Source organism: Myxocyprinus asiaticus, chromosome 27 (assembly GCF_019703515.2).
Source record: "Myxocyprinus asiaticus isolate MX2 ecotype Aquarium Trade chromosome 27, UBuf_Myxa_2, whole genome shotgun sequence".
NCBI classification, from domain to species: Eukaryota; Metazoa; Chordata; class Actinopteri; order Cypriniformes; family Catostomidae; genus Myxocyprinus; species Myxocyprinus asiaticus.
The window spans coordinates 36,839,737-36,862,836 of NC_059370.1; the positions used below are offsets into that span (position 1 = coordinate 36,839,737).

General features: G+C 39.5%; 2 protein-coding genes across 5 annotated transcripts in view; one reads left to right on the top strand and one right to left on the bottom strand.

Annotated features, from left to right (window-relative positions):
• The window catches only part of LOC127417577 (fructose-bisphosphate aldolase B-like), a 204,357-nt gene that overhangs the window by 7,372 nt on the left and 173,885 nt on the right, over window positions 1-23,100 (bottom strand). The gene's annotated exons all lie outside the window — the stretch shown is intronic.
• LOC127417576 (E3 ubiquitin-protein ligase BRE1A-like) lies at window positions 1,091-21,516 on the top strand. Of its 4 annotated transcripts, XM_051657597.1 has the most exons (22): window positions 1,091-1,213; window positions 2,067-2,250; window positions 2,996-3,064; window positions 3,151-3,249; window positions 5,444-5,585; window positions 5,817-6,002; window positions 10,656-10,771; window positions 10,849-10,995; window positions 11,110-11,184; window positions 11,340-11,459; window positions 11,738-11,917; window positions 13,280-13,415; window positions 13,537-13,658; window positions 13,770-13,926; window positions 15,098-15,374; window positions 15,467-15,584; window positions 15,784-15,933; window positions 16,082-16,294; window positions 18,038-18,163; window positions 18,435-18,575; window positions 20,149-20,253; window positions 20,615-21,516. In XM_051657597.1, exons 2-22 carry the CDS (start codon window positions 2,089-2,091, stop codon window positions 20,789-20,791), a joined length of 3,018 nt encoding a protein of 1,005 aa, XP_051513557.1. In that variant the 5' UTR covers window positions 1,091-1,213; window positions 2,067-2,088; the 3' UTR covers window positions 20,792-21,516. The 4 variants fall into 4 exon arrangements, with proteins under 4 accessions (XP_051513557.1, XP_051513558.1, XP_051513559.1 ...); XM_051657598.1 differs by lacking the exons at window positions 1,091-1,213; window positions 2,067-2,250 and having other exon boundaries at window positions 3,015-3,064; window positions 3,151-4,481; window positions 20,615-21,515; XM_051657599.1 differs by lacking the exons at window positions 1,091-1,213; window positions 2,067-2,250; window positions 2,996-3,064 and adding an exon at window positions 4,263-4,481 and having other exon boundaries at window positions 3,235-3,249; window positions 20,615-21,515.

The following is a 23,100-nucleotide window of genomic DNA, read 5'->3' on the forward strand; positions in this document are numbered from 1 at the left end:
TAATATTCATATATTCACAGATGCTTCAAAAAATCAAAATGGAGGACAAGTAGGAGTTGCAGTTACTATTCCAAAATGAAAGATCTCAAAGAAGAAAAGAATAACTGACCAGGTATCAGTATATAGGCCTACAGGAGAATTGATGGCTATTCTGTTAGCAGTACAATGGATAAAAGATTCAAAAATACAACATGCGATTATATGCTCAGACTCATGTTCGGCATCAGCAAGTCTTGACATACAACATTCAGAAACAAGGCAAGATATAATATTGGACATTCTTCAAAACTTATACATCTTACAACAATGTGGAATAGAGTTACAGTTTATGTGGGTACCAGCTCATGTGGGAGTTAAAGGAAACGAGGAAGCGGATAGATTAGCAAAGCAAGCTATGGAAGAAGAGGTGGTAGAAATTGAAATATCCCATTGTAGGTCAGAAATCAAATCAATAATTAAACAAAAGATGCTACAGAAATGGCAACAGTATTGGAATAATGGAATTAAAGAAAGACATTGTATGCAATACAAGCAAAAGTTGGGAAGGGAAGAAACAGTGGAAGAAGCAGGAGGGAAGAGAATATATTATCAAGACTAAGGCTGGGGCATGCACAGGTCTAAATAAAACATTGCAGTTAATACCTAAACATCCAACAGGGCTGTGTGAATTGTGTGGACAGAGTGATTACACGTGATTATTTACTGTAGGAATCATGAAGAAGAAGAAAGAGAAATGTTATTGGAGGAAATGAGGAGGATAGGAGAACAAGTAGGCTATTAACACTGAAGAATAAATTAAATCCAGAAACAGGAAAGAATGCAATTACTGCAGTATTACAGTTCCTGGAATATACGTGTCTAATAAGTAGAATATAAACGAATATAAGAGATATATAGATATAAATATATACGTTTATATAATTAACACTTTTTTGGTGTGCTAATCCAAGCTGTCAGCAGGTGGCGGTAATGCACTAATTAGTGCGATCTGCCAATAAACCGAAGAAGAAGAAGAATTATTTTAACTTCCGGTGGACACCCCTGCTGTTGGTCCTACATACATGCGGTGGCGCTGCAGTTCTGGTGGCGCATTCAGATCAGTGAGTAGCAGCAGTGAAGAAGAGGTCAGTTTCCGGGTGGTTGCTCGGCCGCTGAATGAAGCGTATCAGTGACATCCACAAATTCATTTCAGAAACACAAACATCACATTTCGGTAAGAAATTAATATCAGAGCGCAAAAGCATACATTATTATTATGCTTTTAAAATGTTACAGTGATTAATCAAAGGCCTCTAGTTGCGCAGTGTAGTCTCTGATCAGTGTTTTCACCGGCTCGTCATAGATTCACAGTAAATGTATTTGTTTAGATTTATGTATAACAGTATGCATTAATGTATAACTGAATAAAGAGTGAATTTATTAACCAGTGTTATGAGGATATGTTAAAGTGACCTCTAACAAAAAGGTGCCATAGTAATAGCATGGTTTTTTGCACATGTACTATGGTAGTACCATTGTATTTTTTAATTTTATTATTATTATTATTTTAAATATCTTTGGGTACCATGTAAATATCATGGTACATGTAATCTGATACCACCATAGTATTTTCATAAGGGTCAATTGTGTAGTGTGCAGAGTTTAGTGACATCTAACATCAGGTAACCTGGCACAACAACAACAACAACAACAAATGATTACAATGTTATTATTATAGGCTCGTGTTTTAAAACTCACTTGAAACCAAATAAAGCTTGGCTAATCATTTAAAAAAAAAAACTGACAACGAAACATGCCGTTCTGTCCATGCCAGGCATATTCATATTTAGACATTGTCATAATATAAGTGATTAAGAACTAATACATGTCTATAATAATTTATTGAATAATTTATTCTGTTCTCTACTTTCTCCATTCACTGACAATTCTTTAAATAACATATTAAACTAGATCAGACAGTTGTTCTGCTACTGTATTGTGGTGACACTTCATAATCTTGGATAACAGTGCTGTAGTTTGTGATGATGTCCTGTGACGTACTGTCTGTGATAATGTGTCGTCAACAGTGAGGTCCCATTGACGGTATATATGTCAGGTCAGAAGCGCCCCGCTGAACCCAGTGGCTCTGTGGCCCTCGGTGCTCCTCCAGAGAAGAAGAAGGGAGTTGAGGATGGAGAGGGTATGAGCACTGGATCAGGGGGAAGCACTGCTGTAGAAACGGTCATCAAACTGGGAGGAGGATCCAACTTGGTGAGATTCATAAGATCATATGTACTGCCGCGTTTTTGTGTGATTTGAGCATTCTGTTGTTTATTTTGTCTTCGTTCTGTGCTCCTGATCTTTAAAAAAAATTATCTAATGTTTGTTTGACTTCCATGATATGTCTTACCTATGGTACGTGTTTGTGGTACGTATGTTAAATAGCGGTAGGAATCTTTTAGGTATCTTGTGATTCGACTTGGTTTGACTTTGATTCGGTCAATTCCAAAAGAATTCTCAGTGCATCAACATTTTTTCAAATCAAAGGGGTGGTTTGTTGCCATAAAAGCCATACTTTAATATGTCTGCTTTGACTGCTAATAGAATAAGTGGCTCCAATAACCTAGGATCATAGGCTTTGATGTTTGTAAATTTAATTAAGTATAAGAGCGACTTTAAGTGCTCTTAAATATAAATGCTGATGCAGATGAGCCCTCCGTGCCTTACATTTGTCATGTTTTATCCTGCGTATGCGTTTATCAATAAACAAATTTGTTAATAGTTACTTTAAAATTCTGATTATGAGTTTTTATGCATCAGTCCAGAATAATTTCAGAAAGAATCGCAATGAAACTGTAAATCGTCCCTCCCCCCACCCCCTGTTGAAGTGCCAAGTATTAACGTCAAAATCTTGAACCTGTCTATATTAGTCTGTTAATGTATTTTTCTGTCATGTGAAGCTTTTCTAAAGTTCAGTCAGTTTTTTTCACTGACAGTGTTCATTTAATTCTTGCAGGAGGAGCAGGACATCAAAGCTCTGCAGATCAAAAACAGGAAGCTGGGAGAGGCACTAGACCAAAGACAGGTACTTACTGAGTTCTCACATAAGCATTCAAACACACATACTGGATACACATTTAAACACGCATTCGTTTTGTTGTGTTGATGTAGGTGATTGAGGATGAACTGAGAGAGAGAGTTGAGAGGTTGGAAACTCGTCAGGCGACAGATGATGCGAGTTTGTTGATTCTTAACAGATACTGGAATCAGGTAATTATTTGTTTTGTTTTTACTAACGATGCACCGATGTATCAGCTGATGATGTTTTATTGGCCAGTTATTGATCAAATTTAAACCCATCAACGTTTCGGTTATAAGCATGAATACGCCGATATGAAAAACAGATGGTTTATTTATAATTAATTAGTAACACACTGTGGCAGGGCGGAAGGCGTGGCCGGGTCGTCATTCTACACACCCGGCTCCTAATCAGGCTGATTAGCCTGAGAGGGATAAAGGCCGACTGGAGACGGCAGTGCGACAGAGAGAGAGAGAGAGTTACGGACAGCAGTCCGACACCTGTGTGTTTGTGTCTTTTGGTTTAAGTCCATTATTAAACTATTATTTATATTATCAAGCCGGTTCTCGCCGCCTCCATTCCATCAGTGTGTTACACTGGTGCCGAAACCCGGGAAGGCAGAGGGATGCGGCGTAGTAGAGTCCTCGCCACTACCATCCACCCCAACGGAGCAGCCGCGGCCATCCGCCAGGGGACGGAGGAGCCCGGCCGCCTGAAAGCGGAGGAACGGCTGCCGACCGCGAGGGGAGGAGGGGCTCCTAACCGACCGCCTGGAGCGGTCAGGGCCACTGCCAGGGGCGGCGGAGACCCCTACCAGCCGCTGAAATGCGGCGGGGTCTCAGACCGCCGACTGCGAGCGGGGAGGGGCTCCTGGCCGACTGCCTGGAGTGGGAGAACCGCTGCCAGGGGCCGGGGAGACCCTTCCGTCCACCGAAAACAGGGGCCGGAGGACTGCCTCTGATCTGCCCGGGGAGGCGCGGCTGTCGTCCACCAGAGGGTGGAGGAGTGGCCGAAGACCAGGCTACGGCGTATCGGAGAACCGGCAAGTGAATATTTTTTTCTCTCTCTCTCCCGCTGCCGCTCTGTGTTGGCCTTTTCCCTCTCTTTTTAAATGTTTTTGTTAATTTGGCACGATCGCGTTACGGCGTGTAGGTGCCACATTTTTTTTTTTGTTTCCCTCCCCTTGTCCCCTCCCCTGATCCAGGTAGACTGGGATGACCTGCCGGCAGATGGGGCTGTACATCATGCCGGGGGCTCCCCAGCCTGAGAGAATGGGGGAGGAATGTGGCAGGGCAGAGGGCGGGGCCGGGTCGTGATTCCACACACCCGGCTCCTAATCAGGCTGATTAGCCCGAGAGGGATAAGGGCCGACTGGAGACGGCAGTGCGACAGAGAGAGAGTTACGGACAGCTGTCCGACACGTGTGGGTTTGTCTTTTTGGTTCAGTTTATAATTAAACTATTACTTCTATTATCAAGCCGGTTCTCGCCGTCTCCTTTCCATGAATGTGTTACACTTTGTAAAAAATTCAGAAATAATAATAGCCACAATATGGAGAAGGGTTGGCACTCTTACGAACATGTAATATTGAATCTTTATTCTTTTTTGTTCTCACATTAATGTGGAAAATCATAAACGGACGTGACAGTATTATAATCGTGTCACAGGCCAATACCCATGGATAAAGCATGTTCGTAATCTACAGTATTCATACTAATCGCATGCATACCTAAAGAATACTCTAGTGGTCTGAACAGCATTATCCATTATGCATTATACCACTATAATACAGAATTCAACTGGGGTTTTTATTCCCTTTGGCTAAAACTTTTTATCTGTATGTGATGTGGTTGACATTTTTGTGGAATTGCCCAACATATGCATAGGAACGATTGGTAACGTTCTATCATATACTGTGAATGTTCTGATGTTTTAAACTACAAAAACAGACCTGCAAAAAATGTTTTAGAAGTACAAAATATATATTTTTCATATCAATCGTCATGTTATCATATTTTGTTATTTTTTTGTATCTTTTTGTCTTCTATTTATCCCTCATTGTGGCTCTCTTTAAAATTTTGGACTGTCATGTGTTCAACAGATCCAATTCATATTCATGTTCAATAGAAATATTTACTGATAGGACAATAAAAAATCATAATTTTAATTAAGTAAAACAGTGATCTGATTGCAGAATAAGATAAGTGGCAAAATATTGTTATCGGCCTGTAGTTTTTTTTTTTAAATCGGCATCAGTATCAGACAGAAATTTTCATATTGGTGAATCCCTGGTTTGTACCACACAGTTTGTAGAAAAGACAAATCGAAATAAATGAAAATTGTACCATTTCTTATTATCTTGATTGTTGTTCCCACCTTTTCCAGTTTGACGAAAATGTGCGGTTATTTGCGTGGCGCTATGACCAATCAGGGAGTGAGCAAGTGGAAAGCCAGCCCCCTGAAGGGAGGAGCTTAAAACCAGGAACACCAGAACCAGATGGAGACTCAAACCAGGAGAGGGCAAAAGGTACATAAAAGGACAGAGGTACAAAAAAAACCTGGTGAATTTGGATGATGAAATTTTTATTGTAAATGAAAAGATACTTATAGTATCTTTACAATGTTACAGTAGTACAGTTACACTTACAATGATTGGCTTACTTGAATTACACCAGTCTGTTAGATGCTCTTTTATTTTTTTACAAGAACTGTTGTAAGATGTTAGTAAATCAGGTACCAAATGTTTGTTTCCCTTCAGGTCAACAGGGAGAGGGAGCAAATTCATTTTTGGCCACACTGGCCAGCAGCAGCAGTGAGGAGATGGAAGCAGAGCTGCAGGAGAGAGTGGAATCCAGCTGTAAACAGGCCAGCCGCGTGGTAGAAATCTACGAGAACTTAAAGAAAACGGTAGATCAGCTGAAGAAGGATGTGGAGTCTGGCACAGGTGAGATAAACTCAACAGCGCAAGCCACACTCTGATGTGGAACACTCTAACAACTATATATTACAACTTTTTGTTGCCTTTTTATTGATATTTATATATACTTTTTGACCGATATTTTTCTTGGTCACAGCCTTAAGCTCTGTATCCAGACATCAGAATCTTCTCTTTAACATGCCGAAATTGTTCTTGACTAAATTGCGCATCTGGATATATGCCAGGTTATAACGCTCTTCTCTATCATTTGATCGTTATTTGATGAATTACTGCTGATATGATCAATAGAAAACAGACAAGTACATGGACATCTCTTTTAAATAAAATTTATTTTACCGCTTGCTTTCATAGCACAATGTAAATTGAGCCAGCTAATTTTTGTGAATTTAGCCTAATTTGCATAGAATGTAGGCTTGGTTGCATGGGAAGGACAATTACTTAATTTAAAGGAATGGTGAAAATTCTCTCATCATTTACTCGCTCTCATGCTATCCCAGATGTGTATGACTGTCTGTCTTCTGTAGAACACAAATTATGATTTTTAGAAGAATATTTCAGCTCTGTAGATCCTCGCAATGCAAGTGAATGGCTGCCAAAATGTTGACGCTCCAAAAAGCACATGAAGGCATCATAAAAGTAATTCATATGACTCCAGTGTTTTAATCCATATCTTCAGAAGTGATATGCCCAGTAGGGGGCGATATGCATGAAGAATGTGAATCACCAAAAACACAAGAAGAAGAATGTGAAAGTGGAGATTGACTGAGCAGGGAGGAGAAATTATATTAATAAGGACTTAAATATTGATTTCTCACCCACACCTATCATATCGCTTCAGAAGACATTGGTTTAACCACTGGAGTCTTATAGATTAATTCGATGCTGACTTATGTGATTTTTGGAGCTTCAAAATTTGGCACCCATTCACTTGCATTGTATGGAACTACAGAGCTGAGAAATTCTTCTAAAAATCTTCATTTGATTTAAGCAGATGAAAGAAAGTCATACACATCTGGGATGGTATAAGGGTGAGTAAATGATGAGAGGATTTTCATTTTTGGGTGAACTATTCCTTTAAATACTCAAGATACAGTGCAATTTCAGTGCTGATTGTGCCTGCTTTAACTAGATGGTTAGTGAATAAGATGTAGGGTTTTGTGCTGAAATACCAAGTGCAAAAGTGGCGCAACTGTTTAGTGAATTTGCCCCCTATGTCTTATTTTCTGCAATGTAATCATGAAGTCCTCTCCAACCCCTTTTTATGTTTGTGGTTAGGGCTGCACAATTAATCGAAAAATGAATCACGATTATGGCTCTCACGATTATGTAATCGTGAAAACTGATGATTACAGCATTCAATTGAAATCTACTGTTACTGTTTCTATTTAGAACATGTTTTTGCAGTGGTTGAGTTTCTAACCAATCCCAGACGTGTGCTGGAGCAATAAAACGGCAATGGCCAATCAGAGATGCAGTGAGTCTTCAGACCAATCAGTAATGACAACCAATCCTTATGCGCAAGTTTTGAATAGTCTGACGTCCAGATACTTGCTTTACAGTATATTTCATCTCGGTTTGCGATGGCACACAAAAATGAGTGCTAAAGAAACATCACCTGACACTCAAAAAGAAGCTGTAGAACAAAGGTGAGCTATTTTTAATTATTTTCAATTTGTTAAATGTCACCCCATTTTATTTATCATAGGTAAACAACCTGCAAATGAGCAATGCGACAAAACTAAAATGATCCCTGACCTTTATAATCAAGGTACAGACAGGGTCTAAATAAGTGATTATTGTGTTGTTTAAACAGCTATATTTATTATGAGAGCATTTATGAGTGCAGAACAGGAGAGTTTGAATATTGTTGAGTTGCTCGATTTTTGTGTACAACTTTTGTGTACAAAAAAAAAAAAAAAAAAAGTATAACTATGTATTAACTAAATCTGTTGTATTTATGTATTAAACAGCTATAAAGTGGTTTGTTTCGAAGTCAGCTTGTTTTGGATGTTTTGGACATTGAAAAAGTCTTGAACTTCAAATTTCACAGACCATTTTCATTGTTATCGCATCTGCTCAAATAAATACCTACTTGACCCACAACTGCTGTTGTTGGATTTAAATTTTAACGAATCACACAAAATCGCAAACAGGCTGATCTTACTTTCCAAAGTGCAACCGCTGTGACAGATTTGAGGCCAAATATGATTTAACGATGATCTTAAGCAAACAAGATCACAATACGGGATTTTAAATGCAGTGAGGAAGTTCAGTCTAAATCGGCTGTTCAGTTTGACTATTGAATATGTCAAATATTATTATTTACTGTATGTGGACCAATAATTTAAGCCAGTGGTTCTAAACCTCTTGGACTCCAGTGTCCAAGACAATATTTGAAGGCCCCCTCGCCCAAAACTAGACGTGTTTGATTAAAATAAATTTTTGACTCTAGAAGTTTCAGAAAGAGTCTGAATGTTTATAATTTGTAGGCATACATATTAAAGTATATTTTTACATTTTGAATTATTTTAATATTTCTTATTTTAAATACATTTTAAGTCAAATTTAGGTCCCCTTGGAAGTGTGCTTAGGCCCCCTGGTTGAACCACTGATTTAAGCAGTAAAGACACATATTGCATGTCTGATGGTGGTTTTTGATTTTTACACTGCATGCCTAATTATTTGGCAAATTATATTCCTCAGGATTAATTTTATTGTTGAACAAACACAATGCTCTCAGTCAATCCAAAATCTTATTGAACCTCAAACCTGAATGTTTAACAAAGGAAAAGTGAGTTTTGTCTTTCTCAGGGGAATATATAAGTGTGCACAATTATTAGGCAACTAAATTACAAAAAGAATTTCTCCCAACTCAATTGTTTATTTTCAATTTTTAGAGTAGGTGCAACAAATAAGTAACACAAAATGACAAATAAATAACATTTTTGGCCTTTCAAAAATATTCAGACCATTATAGCCACCCTTCTTTTCAATAACTGCCATGAGCCTTCCATCCATGGAGTCTGTCAGTTTCTTGATCTGTTCAAGGTCAACTTTCACTGAAGCAACAACCACAGCCTCCCAAATCCTGTTCAAAGAGGTGTATTGTCTTCCCTCACTGTAAATCTCACATTTGAGAAGGTCCCACAAGTTCTCAGTAGGATTTAATTCAGGTGAGGAAGGGGGCCAAGTCATTATTTGGGCATCTTTGAGGCCCTTGCTGGCTAGCCAAGCAGTGGAATACTTGGATGCATGTGATGGAGCATTGTCCCGCATAAAGATCATGGCCTTCTTGAATGCTGAGGACTCTTCCTGTACCACTGCTTGAAGAAAGTACTTTCCAGAAACTGGCAGTAGGTTTGAGAGTTGAGTTTCAGTCCATCTTCAACTCAAAAAGGTCCAGCTACCTCATCCTTAATGATAGCAGCCCATACCAGTACCCCTCCTCCACCATGCTGGCACCTGACTCGAAGTGGTGCCCTGTGTCCATTAGTGATCCAGCCACGGGCCCATCCATCTGGTCCATCAAGATTCACTCTCTTTTCATCTGTCCATAAAACCTTTGAAAAATCTGTCTTCATGTATTTCTTTGCCCAATCTTGACGCTTCAATTTGTGAATATATTCGGTGGTGGTCGTGTTTCAGCCTACTTGACCTTGGCCATGTCTCTGAGCACTTGGCACCTTGTACTTCTGGACACTCCAGTTAGGTTGCAGTTCTGGAATATGGTGGCATTGGAGGATAATGGGTTCCTGGTAGCTTCACGTTTAATTCTTCTCAAGTCTTTTGCAGTTAATTTGCGCCTTTTCTTCTCCATGTGTTTTTTGCACCCCAGTTGATTATTCGCAACGAAACGTTTGATTGTCTGGTGGTCACGCATCAATAGTTTAGCTGTTTCAAGAGTGTTGCATCCGTCTGAAAGGCATTTTACAATATTTGACTTTTCAGTGTCAGTTAAATCTCTTTTTTGGCCCAATTTACCTGAGGTAATGAAGCTGCCTAATAATTATGCACACCTTGATATAAGGTGTTAGTCACTTTCGCCACACCCTCCCTCATTACACAAATACATATCACCTGAAAATGATTGAATCCAATAAGCATTCATGTTTATATGGTTTGGAGTTGGTAAATGTGCATAGAAATAATGATAAGATCAGAATACTCACATGCCCAATAATTGGGCACACAGTGTATGCCACATTTTTTAGGCTTTGGAAGTGTGTTAAATGTGTGAGGATGTGTATACATCAACCTGTTACATGGCACACAGGCTTATTGACTGAAGTTAAAACTGGTTTTGTCAATAGTTCAGAAAGAACCTACATACATTTCTTCACTGTAAACCATAGATATACATTTATAATAACCTTTACAAACATTAACAAACATTATTAGAGTATTTAATGCTTAAAATAGACTGCAGCCCATAACCACCTGATGTTCTGAAGATCCTGCAAGCACAGCTGCCTGCTTAGTGACATCACAGTAATTTCATCTATTAATTGTCATTAATAATCGTGATTACAATATCAAGGGCAATAATCAACAGTTATGATTTTTGTCATAATTGTGCGGCCCTATTTGTGGTAAAGACAACAGTGATCTGACTTATATTTATTCAGTATTTAATGTGAATGTTCATGTGATTTTCTTCAGATGGCAGTCTCTGGGACGTCGCTGTCCGCCTGAACACCCTTCTGACTAATGAAAACAAACGTCTCCGTCAGCTGACCGATGGCCTCCAACAGAAATATAGTCACATGACCAGTGAGGTTGGTATTTGATTTGTGAACATATTTATTGGATAACCTCGTCATATTGAGTGCTCACATTTTTTGTGCATGTTTAGTCTCGCTCATTAGGCCGTGCAGCAAATCGTGCCGATAACAGAATCAGTGAGCTGCAGGTTCTTATTGAGGAACTCCAGTGGGATATGGAGAAGATCAGACGGAGAGAAAATCGACTCAACGCACACCTTGTGGAGGTGTTGGAACGGGTACGTATCAGTTACATGAACAGATATTTGTAATAAGATACATAAGATATAAAATACTTGTTAAAATGTCTCAAAGAGATTATTTTAATGTATGTGCTCTTTCATCATAACCAGGTGAACAGTAAAGGTTATAAGGTGTGTGGGGAGGCCAGTAGTGTATGTGGAACCATCACTATCAACAAAAGAAAGGTAATAGACTGTCTGTTTGCAATTGCACTTATTGTTTGTGGTTAGTGTTCATAAATCTTGCAGTAAACACGATGATATCAAGCAATCATTTTTCTTTGCTGTTCAGTATTCAGCTATGGCATATTGTGAGTTTGATCAGTTCTGTCTTTTGTTAGTTTGAGGAGATGAACAGTGAGTTGGAGGAGAACAGGGAGCTGGCAGAGAATCGGCTGAGTGAACTCCAGAAACTCCAGCATGACCTGGAGACTGTGTATCAGGAGAACAATAACATAAAGGTAACGCATACACCATAAACGTACTATTTTTGTTGCAAGATCTCTTTAACAGGCAATGCCAGATTATGTCTGATATTCAGAGTCAGTCAACTCTTCAGCTGTTAAAAAAAAGTTGTACATGCGTATGTACACATGTACGCAGAAAGAGGTTCTTTGTACCTCACATAAATGAAGTTGCAAGAATCATTCAGATTCTTCAAAAGCTAGATGTGCATTTCCACAATGAATGGGTATTTAAAGCATCCGTTAAGTGGTATTTCTCTTTCTCTCTGTCTCAGGTGGAGTTGTTGTCCAGGGCTGAGGCGATGGCCAGAGAGAGTGCTGACTATCGCTGTCTGCAGTCTCAGTTTTCGGTGCTTTACAATGAATCGCTGGTGTTGAAATCTCAGCTGGATGAGACCAAAACAAGGCTCAACACAACCAGGACCGCCCGTCTACGCCAGCTGGACCACATGGAGGTACTGACCATAACTGTGTGTGTTGGTAGAGTGAAAATGTTAAAGTACTCTGTATACACACGTATCCCAGCTTAATATGCAGAGAGAATTATAAGTAAACCATACCATAAGCTTTTTATGAAGGACAAATAAATAAAAGAGATCACAATATGTAATTGCTACCCATCATTTATTGATAATTCATTCATCAGGCAGCTGTGGCACACTGAAATATTGCTAAGAATCACTCATAAGTTTTAGAACTGAACTGTATAGATAAAACCTATTGACATGGTTAATATTGTGAATAGTGCTAATTAAGTTCACAAATGTTCTAGATTCTGTTGAAATGTTATCCTCCTTCAAGTAGTTCCTTATAGAAAACAAATAAGAATTTGCTTATTGTGCCTATGATCAAAAACATACCTAGTGCTAAGATTAAAGACACATATGGACCATGTTTACACCTGGTATTAAGATGTGTCTTTGGTGATCCGAGCACATGTGGTCAGGCGAGACACCACTGTTTACACCTGGTTGTTTAAATGCATCTTCTGTGACCACTTGTGTTCGGATTTCGAGGGGAGGGTCTCTGATTTCATGATGACATACTATACATCAGTCAGTATGTCAGTGTGCAACTGCATGATAATAAACTGCAAAAATGTCATTAAAAGACAAAAAAGCAAGGAAAAAATGGTGCACTGTTTCTTCCAGATACAGTTGAACTTTAATATAAGCACAAATTTATCAGTTGCTTCAGTGGAGTACCTGTTTTAAACGCGCTTCAGATGTGTGTGCTTGTCATTTGTGTCACTGCATGTTGATATCAGACACACTAAAGAAGATCCCTGAAGTTCTCGTGCTTGCATAATTATTAGCTTTTTCATACTTTCCAATTGGATGGTTATTTCCTTTTAAAGCCGCTCATAACCGGAAAAGTTTAACTCTTGTTTTAGCGCAGCGGTTGATTGACAGGTGAGGGGTGCCACCTCTTTTCAGAGCTGCTGTCCGGGATTCATCAGGACAGATGCCGTTTACACCTCAAATGCGATGTGATCACATGCATTTTTGACTACCTCCATATGTGGTTTCAGTGATCCAATCACAAAACTTTTGCACCTGGTTTACACCTGTATTTAGCGCTGATCACATTTGATCGGATCACCCGAAATGCATCTTAATACCAGGTGTAAACAGGGTCATACACAGTAGCTAGGTGGACAGATGTTTCGTGTCATTGCTGTTACTACAGTATATGGTGTATTGTAGCACAGCTGGAATGCTGTATTGACCAATCAACTTCCAGGACTGACCAATCTGTTGACCAAACAATGCATTTGTATTTCATGGATGACTTGTAATTAATCATGTGTGTTTCAGAATGATGAAGTGTCATTGCAGCGTAAAGTCCGTACTGAAGTGATTCAGCTGGAGGACACATTAGCACAAGTACGCAAGGAGTACGAGATGCTCAGGATCGAATTTGAGCAGACTCTAGCTGCTAATGAACAAGCAGGTAACCTTCTTCTAATCTGCTCACAGTTATAATGATGTGGTTATGTCTTTCTACCTGCTCAGTTCTGCATTTGAAGGACCTGAACTTCCTTGCTCCTTATTTCTCTCTCGCTCTTTCTTAGGCCCCATAAACCGTGAGATGCGACATTTGATCAGTACGCTGCAGACTCATAACCAGCAGATGAAGGGAGAGGTGGTTAAATATAAACTCAGACTGAGAGAGGCTCAGCAAGAGCTCAACCAAGTGAGAGCAAAAACTGTGACAGAAGTCACATGTGATTTTACAGGAAGAATACTAGTGTACAAAGCAGTAGCAAAATAAGGGGTTGCTTAAGATTTGGACTGTCTCTCACAGCTCCGCGCTGCCAAAGGCAATGCTGCTGTCCAGTCACAGTCAAGCACAGAGCTGGATGTGAAGGAAGAAACCATCTCCCCACTCACACCAGCCCAGACAAGTGACGTTACTGTGAAGACCGAGCCAGATAACGGCTTAGCTACACCCAGCACCACTGGTACAGACTAGCTTTTATATTCTGCTTTAATTTAGAGGAATTTTTGCTTTCTATGTATGCATGTTGTCAGTAATTTCTGTAAATATATATATTTTAAGGGATAGTTGACCCAAAAATAAAAATTCTCTCATCTTTTTCTCAACTAACTTTCTTCTGCTGAACACAAATGAAGTTAAAAAAAAAAAAAAAGAGAATCTGCTCACAGTTATAATGATGTGGTTATGTCTTTCTACTCGCTCAGTTCTGCATTTGAAGGACCTGAACTTCCTTGCTCCTTATTTCTCTCTCGCTCTTTCTTAGGCCCCATAAACCGTGAGATGCGACATTTGATCAGTAATTTCTGTAAATATATATATATATATTTAAAGGGATAGTTGACCCAAAAAAATAAAAATTCTCTCATCTTTTTCTCAACTTTCTTTCTTCTGCTGAACACGAAGTAAAAAAAAAAAAAAAAAGAGAATCTCAGCTCTGTTGATCCATTCAATACAAGTGAATGGTGGGCAGAACTTTGAAGGTCTTTTACAGCGTAAAAGTAATCAGTACTACTCCAGTGGTAAAATCCTTATCTTCAGAAGCGATATGACAGATGTGGGTGAGAAACAGATCAATATTTAAGTAATTTTTTAGTGTAAATCTCCAATTTCAATTTCACATTCTTCTTTTGTTTTGTTTTTGGCGATTCACATTCTTCGTGTATATCGCCCCCTACTTGGCAGGGAGGAGATTTTTATAGTAACAAAGGACTTAGATATTTAACTGTTTCTCACCCACACCTATCACATCACTTCAGAAGACATGGATTTATCCACTGGAGTCTTATGGATTACTTTTATGCTGCATTTATGTGCTTTTTGAAGTTTTACATTTCTGGTCACCATTCACTTGACCTACGGAGCTGAGATATTTTTCAAAAAATCTTCATTTGTATTCTGCAGAAGAAAGAAAGTCGTACACATCTGGGATGGCATGAGGGTGAGTAAATGAGAGAATTTTCCTTTTTTTGATCAACTATCCTTTTGATAATGTATGGTGAACCATAGGCAGCTTACATCTAAGGTAGCATCCTAACACAAATGGAATCTCATATGTGGCTGATTTGGATACCTCTAAATTCGCAGTAGCTCGCTAATTGCATAATTAATCTGATTTTACAATTTAAATTTTTTAGGTGTAACGGTTAAGACAGAACCTGGAACAGAGACTGAGACTGTCGTAAAAGAGGAGGAAAAAGAGAAAGAAAGGGAAAAAGAGAAGGAGAAAGAAAAGGAGCAAAGAGAAAGGGTGACCCGTGGAAGTTCTGGAGGAGGAGCTGTGAAGGAAGAGAGGGAGAAAGCAATTACAAGCAGCAGCCAATCAGAAGACCTCGCAGCCGAACGTTGCGCTGTGATTGGAGGACCTAAACGGAAGGAAATAGAGCAGCTGAAAATAGTGAGGGTGGACCTAAAGTAAGTCATCATGCGAGAGATGATTTCCAAATTGGTTATCATCAATGATAATTCAGTGACTTTTATAGTAATGATGTAATGATATGATTCAGGAAAGCCCAAGAGTCACAGAGGGAGATGAAACTCTTGTTGGACATGTATCGTTCTGCGCCAAAAGAGCAGAGAGACAAAGTGCAACTGATGGCAGCGGAGAAAAAGGCAAAGTCAGAGGTACATAAACATATAATTGCTCGCCATGGCCAGTCACAGCACCAAAAATATAATGTTTGTATACATTTTTACCTAAAAACTTCACGTTGGAAACAATTATATGTAACTACTTGTATACCTGAATACAATTTTCCTTGTTTATATTAATTATAAAAGAAGGAAATAGATATGTTTGCATTTTCCGTATGTGTTTGCGCAGGCCGAGGAGCTCCGTCAGCGTGTGAGAGAGCTGGAAGAGAAGGAGAGGAGGGAAGGAAAGAAGATGGCTGATGAAGAAGCCCTGAGGAAGATCCGCTCAGTTGAGGAGCAGATCGATATACTCAATAAAAAACTCTCTCTTGCTAAGCAGGTAGAGCTCTGATTTTACACTACAGTGTGAGACTGGGACTGAGCCTATGTTTATGCTTTTAGTGATGCCTCAGTTTAAATAATGGCAAACATTTTGTTGGAACATCTGCTGGAAATTCTGAATCCATCCCCTTCTCTCTCTGTCTCAGGAGGAGGATGCTTTGCTGAGTGAGATGGATGTCACCGGTCAGGCATTTGAGGACATGCAGGAACAGAACATTCGTCTGATGCAGCAGCTTAGAGAGAAAGATGATGCCAACTTCAAACTCATGAGCGAGCGCATCAAATCTAACCAGATCCACAAACTCCTCAAGGAGGAGAAAGAGGAGCTAGCTGACCAACTGCTTACACTAAAAACACAGGTTTGGGGCTTTGAGAGTTTTATGAAGCTTGTCTTTTGACATTGAGTTGAAATCTGTTTTTAGTGAATCAGTTAAAGGTCCACTCAGTAGCTTTTTATTTGTGTCTTCTTGGACTTACAGTGACACCTAGTGGTGTGGATGCAACATAATTCAAAATCAGTAGTTTTCAATTATAGATATCATATTATAGATATTCACATTTCACAATCAGCCATGATTATTTTTATTTTATTTATTTATTTATTTTTTTTTCATTTTTCACCCAATTTGGAATGCCCAATTCCCAGTGCGCTTTTAAGTCCTCGTGGTCGCGTAATGATTCGCCTCAATCCGGGTCGCGGAGGACGAATCCCAGTTGCCTCCGCGTCTGAGACCATCAACCCGCGCATCTTATCACGTGGCTTGTTGAGCGCGTTGCCACGGAGACATAGTGTGTGTGGAGGCTTCACATCATCCACCGTGGCATCCACGCTAAACTTACCACGCACCCCACCGAGAACGTACTACATTATAGCGACCACGAGGAGGTTACCCCATGTGACTCTACCCTCCCTAGCAACTGGGCCAATTTGGTTGCTTAGGAGACCTGGCTGGAGTCACTCAGCACACCCTGGGATTCGAACTAGCGAACTCCAGGGGTGTTAGCCAGCGTCTTTTACCACTGAGCCACCCAGGCCCCCCAGCCATGATTAATTTAATCCAAGAGCGAAAGTGTACAATAACAAGATGGTTACTGAGATTAAGCGAGTAGTATTCAGCTGGTCTTGTGATTCTAAAATGGCAGCCCCCATTAGGGTTCCCCTGCCCTGATTTTATATGTTTCAAAATTACAATTAATTGCTTTAGAAGTAAAACTTTTTTTAATGGGAACAAATTACTGAGTGCACATTTAAATGTAATATTATTATGTTTTATGATCTTCAGATTAGAGGCTGACCGATAGTGGATTTTGCCGATACCGATAACTAAGGTGGTGGGAACTGCCGATGACCGATTAATCGGCCGATAGTTTTTAAAATCTTATTCTTTCCTTACTATGACGGACACAGACAAAGAGTCCTAAATGAATCAAATCTCATATGCAGTTTGTTTAACCAAAATTCCAAAAATAACTAGAAAAAATTACGATTTGGTGCCTAATGTGTGACTTTTAAGTATAAACAAGCCCAAAATACACCGGGGACTCCTATTTTGAAATGAAGATGTGATGAAAAAACTACAGCCACTGATTTATGCAGGTAACGATAGTTCTAAAAAGCAACTATCGGCACCGATTAATCGGTAAAACCAATTTATCGGTCTCCTTCTACTTCAAATTTCATGATCATTTCGGGGATACGATGTGCAAAGTGCAAGTATAAAGTATACAGATTTTATACTTTCAAATTGATTTCAAACTCTGCAAAGAATATGAAAAATAGGATATGCATCAGGGGCTCTATTTTGAATGAATTATAAATCAAAATAATTGTTAAAATCATCCAGTTTCCTGAATAATGCAAACATGCATCTTCTCTTCTTAATTCTCAAGGTTAATTTGTGACAATTCCATTCTCTATTGGCCAAAAGTCTGTTAGCTGTGAATTTGCATGTCCAAGTTTACCAAACTTGAACATCAGTACATGAATATCCATATGAATGGAAGTGAATGGAACACAAAATCTAGTGTGACTGCCCCTAAAACTGACTTTACACAGCAAACTGTCTTTTGTGTCTCGTAACATTTTTCTCGTAAAAACTTAGGTGGATGCTCAGCTGCAGGTTGTACGAAAACTAGAGGAGAAAGAGCGCCTCCTGCAGGGTACCATCAGTGCTGCAGAGAGGGAGCTGTCTCTTCGCACACAGGCATTAGAGATGAACAAGCGCAAGGTACACTAACATGTGGTTGCAATTTAACTTATAGACTTGCAGTTTGTATACTTGTATTTGTGCAATTTCACCTAGTAAAGCTAAAGTGTATGTAATTTATGCACCACTAGAGTCACCAAATGGAATTAAAAAATAATCACTGTTTTCAAACAGATTCCATAAAACACGTTCAAGTGAAACACTGTCATGGGACAGAACACTTACCTCTCACAATATGGGACAAGAGGTGTTGAAGAGAACTAACCTCATAATTTGTTTCTCTGTGTTTTAGGCACAGGAGTCCGTGTTGCTCTCTGAGGAGGTGCGTGCTCAGCTGGAGGGAGTGCAGCAGAGGTTGAGTGCGGTCAGAGAGGAAGTGATCGAGAACAGCATCTCCCGAGAGAAAGAGTCTTTCAATACTCGTCGTGCACAGGTGCATACACGCTGTGGCATGCACATCTTTATATGGCATGCATAAGCAACAGTTTAAACTAGGGGTGGGTACAAATATAGTTTTTCCGATTAATCGCGATCTTCATTTGAACGATATCGATTCTTAAATCCCAAGATCGATCTTTCACTCAATGCGCAACCCTCTACTACAATGATAGGAAATCACTCACATTTGCAACCAAATTTCACGCTATTTGACTAAAGTGAATATATTTGGCAACTAGCTAATAAATGTTTACATTTCACCCACCAGTAACTGTGTAGTTTAGTCATGATGTGTTCAGCAGCGAGATCCTCTCACAAAAGTTGTTCCGTGTGTGTGTCCAAGACAAGATCCACGCAACACATTCGTTATTAAATACATTCTCTTTTAATACCCTTTCTGTTTCTTTACAGTCATTTGTTGTTCAAAAATAACTACAAAAAAATATTTAATTCTAATAATACATCGCACAGATGAGGTAAAGCCATTCGAGTCCTCTCTAGTTAAAGAGGCCCTATTATGCTTTTTGGGATTTTACCTTTCCTTTAGTGTGTAATATAGCTGTTTGTGCATGTAAAAGGTCTGCAAAGTTACAATGCACAAAGTCCACGCCAAAGGGAGTTACTCTCTCCCACAGAAAACACTGCTCCTGAACTGCCTGAAACGCCTGGTTTGCAGTCCAGCCATTACTTCAGTGACATAGCTACGTCACTATGTAAAATATTTGCATAATGCCGCCTCAGGAATGCGCTGCTCAGGAACCTCGGGAGCTGAAACTTGGTTATGGTAAGGGGCGTTACATTTCCGACACACGCGCTAAGGGGTTGACCAATCACAACAGACTGGGCCAGCTGACCAATCAGAGCAGACTGGCTTTTCGGAAAGGAGGGCTTTAAAGAGACAGGAGCTACAACAGAGCGTTTCAGAGAGGGGGTGAAAAGAGGTGCTGCAGCAATGTACAGTATAAGAAAAATTCTGTGTTTTTTGAACATTAAAGCATGTAAACCTATTCTAGTAGACCCCCAAAATAAAATTATGAATCTGTAAATGAGGATAATATGGGCTCTGTAACATGCACTCATTAAAGGCGCAGTTTACAGAAATGGCATTTTTGTTAAAGAGACAGTACTGGTTTTAGCACGTGTTCAACAAATCAATGTAAATACTTGTAAATAGTACAAATTATGCAATTTAACAATAACTATGTAACAAAAATAATGTATGAAATATAATATCTTATTTATTGATTGAATACATGACCAAAATTATGAAAAAGTAATAAAATATAATTAGTAACATTAATATTTTCCTAATATACCTAGTTAAAATGTCCCATGTATAATTAACAGCATTAGCTGGGAGATAATTTCTTTTATATTTAAGCAAATGGGACATTATAACTGAAATAATCTCTGAAATCTGGAAGTCTGTATCAATACCCAGCCCTAGTTTAAACGTATACTGTTGGTCATCTCTTGGTAGAAATGTATGTACTTTGTTGAAAGAGCAAGCTTGGAGACCATTTTGTGCCATTTTTATTTTTATTTGATACATCTTTTCGCCACATTAGGAGGACATATCAAAGCTGCGCAGGAAGATAGAGAAGACCAAGAAACCTGCAGAGAACATTCGCAATGGAGATGAGATACTGAATGAGGAAATAAACGAATACAAGGTAATTTATGTTGTCCATGTATGGTTCAAGTTCTAAAACATCTGGAAGGAGCTCTCCATTAGCATTGGCATTCATGTCAACAGAATCTCAGTAGTCAATTTCACACTTTTAAAAGACCTTTAAACAAAAATCAGTCCCTGGTCCCATAAACTGTAATCTAATGAAATATCTGTGATTTATTTGTTGCCTGCAAAAAATGTAGGCTACTATTGAAAGGCCATCAATGGAGGAAGAAACTTTTTGCACCGAGAATGGTGTAGTTACGGCTAACTAAGGGTCACCAGAAATAGCCATTTGTCATGTCTGTAAATGCCGCAACAGTTACATGTTGTTTTTAAGGATAATTTCTTGTTTTTAACAGGCCCGGTTGACGTGCCCATGCTGCAATTCACGCGTGAAGGACGCTGTTTTAACAAAGTGCTTCCACGTTTTCTGTTTTGAATGCGTGAAGACACGTTATGACACTCGCCAGAGAAAGTGCCCAAAGTGCAATGCTGCTTTTGGTGCCAACGATTTCCACCGCATCTACATCGGATAAGCATATGATTCATTATATCCGAATCTGATTGGACCAGTTTCTCAACATTGTTCTTTAGTTTGAGCTTGTCCTATATCCTTGGGCAGACATCAGCTCTATTCTACATTCCGTTCAGAAACCAACTAAAGTGTTTATGTGGTAGGTTTTCCCAGAGCCGGTTTAACAGAACTAACCTGGTCACATTCCACAGGCCTGACTCATTCAACATTATTCACTCACAAAAGCTGCTGCTTGCTCCCAGGAGTGTCCTGACTGTTTGCTGTCTTAAATCTCAAACTGCCTAGACCAAATCTCCCATTCAACCTCAACTTTAGTTTTACTACCCAGTGATTTCTGAGCCAGTGTGAACCCATCAACAACAGCGATAGTCTTTATAGGCTTTTCAGTGAAAACAAGCTGCTGAGTAGACTGGGGAACAGATCACTTACATTGAGTTTGCATTTGGGAAATTGCCTGACCAGCTGTTATTGTCATTTTTGTACTGTTTACTTTTTCATTTTTGACTGCCTACTTGTGATGGTTGTGCAACGACTTCATTCATTAAAATGTAGAAATGTATGAACTTTGTTTATTTGTGCTTCCTTATTGAAATTACCATTAATTAGTTCTACAGCTGATGCGTTTATACAATGTGACTTACAGTACACACCCAAGGGCAAAATGGTGATGGACCCCTTGTAGTGTTTGAACTTACAACCACTTAGTTACCTGCCAGATCTTTAGATTTCTTTCCGCATTATTTTTTTTGATAGCAGCGAAATAGTTGAAACAATAGAAATGGTCATCAGCAAGATGCGTGAAATTTTTGTAGCTAATTTGCATTTAATCAGTTTAATCAAATTACTTGGCACCTAATAGGTCCCTTTAAACATTTTATTAAAAATACATTGTGAAACATGTCTCCTCCTTTCAATCCCTTATGAATTGCAATCCATTATTATTATTTTTGTCATTATGTTGGCTTGATAAAGCCAACATACTGTTATTCTACAAACTTAATTTAGGGTTAACAGAACACCTAAAACAAGACCAAAATGTATAACACTAACTCCTAACTCTAGAGCTTTCAAACTACATCCACCAAACTTGGTACAGACGTGCAGAATGTTCTGACTTGGCGTGCTATGTCTTTTCATTGGACTTATGGTTTTCGGACAGCAGACAATCAAAAATCAGCAAAAAACCTATAGGCTGTTTCTCAGTGTGTGTTATTTTGCGTTCTTATGTTCTTGTGTACTTCTTCAATGTCATCATCCACTGCCGAAGTTCAATTCCAATACTCAAGAATGCAAGTACCGGGAATGCATAAAATTACCCAAATTATACAAATCGAATATCGAGGAGGCATCGAATGGTGAATCGTGGGCAAGAACCCGGTACTACGGTGGCAGACAAAAGACATTTCTTATTGTGTTTTCCCTCGAAAATGTCATTCTGTAATCTCACGAAAGTCTGACGGCTCATGAGAATCGTTATACTCGTTCAACATTTGTTGTGTTGTTGGGCATGATTTGAATAAAGTAATAAACACATGGAGGAAATGAGTGTTTACAGACTTCATTCTTTTAATGTGTTACTAGTCATGCAAAACCTTACTGATGTGATGATGATAATGCCAGTGTAACCGGTCCTGCTTGACCCGCTTCGAGCGTGATCCAAACCAGCGTCAGCTGGCATGGGAGGCTGGCACGCTAACGAGGAGGCTAAATGCTACAGCCTCTAGGGTCAGTCGCTAGTGCGCCTCTTGAGGCCAGGGGAGTGAGGTTTACACATACCGCACAGCTATCACGTACCAGCTGGCTCATGTTACACTCACCCCCATAAACCTCACTCCCATCAGGGTCACGGCACCACTGTAACCGGTCCTGCTCAGAGCAGGATTCGAACCGCCGTCAGCCAGCATGGGAGGCAGGTGCATTAACGAGGAGGCTAATGGCTACAGCCCCTAGCGTCAGTCGCTGGGGAGTGAGGTTTACACATACCGCACAGCTATCTCGTACCAACTGGCTCCCGTTACACCGGTAGTTCTCACACTGGCTACAAATTTGCTGGGATGGTCAGTTGCTCAAAAGGAAGATTGCAGAACCTCTCAAAGCTTGCAATAGATGCATTCTACGTCCTCCTATCCTTCAAAATTCATTCTTCCAAGGTAGCTTGGCAAGACTGGCCTTCATAAAAACGCAAGTCTGTTCTCTGCATTCTTTGAATTGAGAAAAACCAAAGTCTTTCTACCAAGTCAGTCCACTGTTGGTCATCTGTGGAACGCTCCCAGGAGGCTATTTCCAGTCCTGCCAGTGCAGCTCCTATCT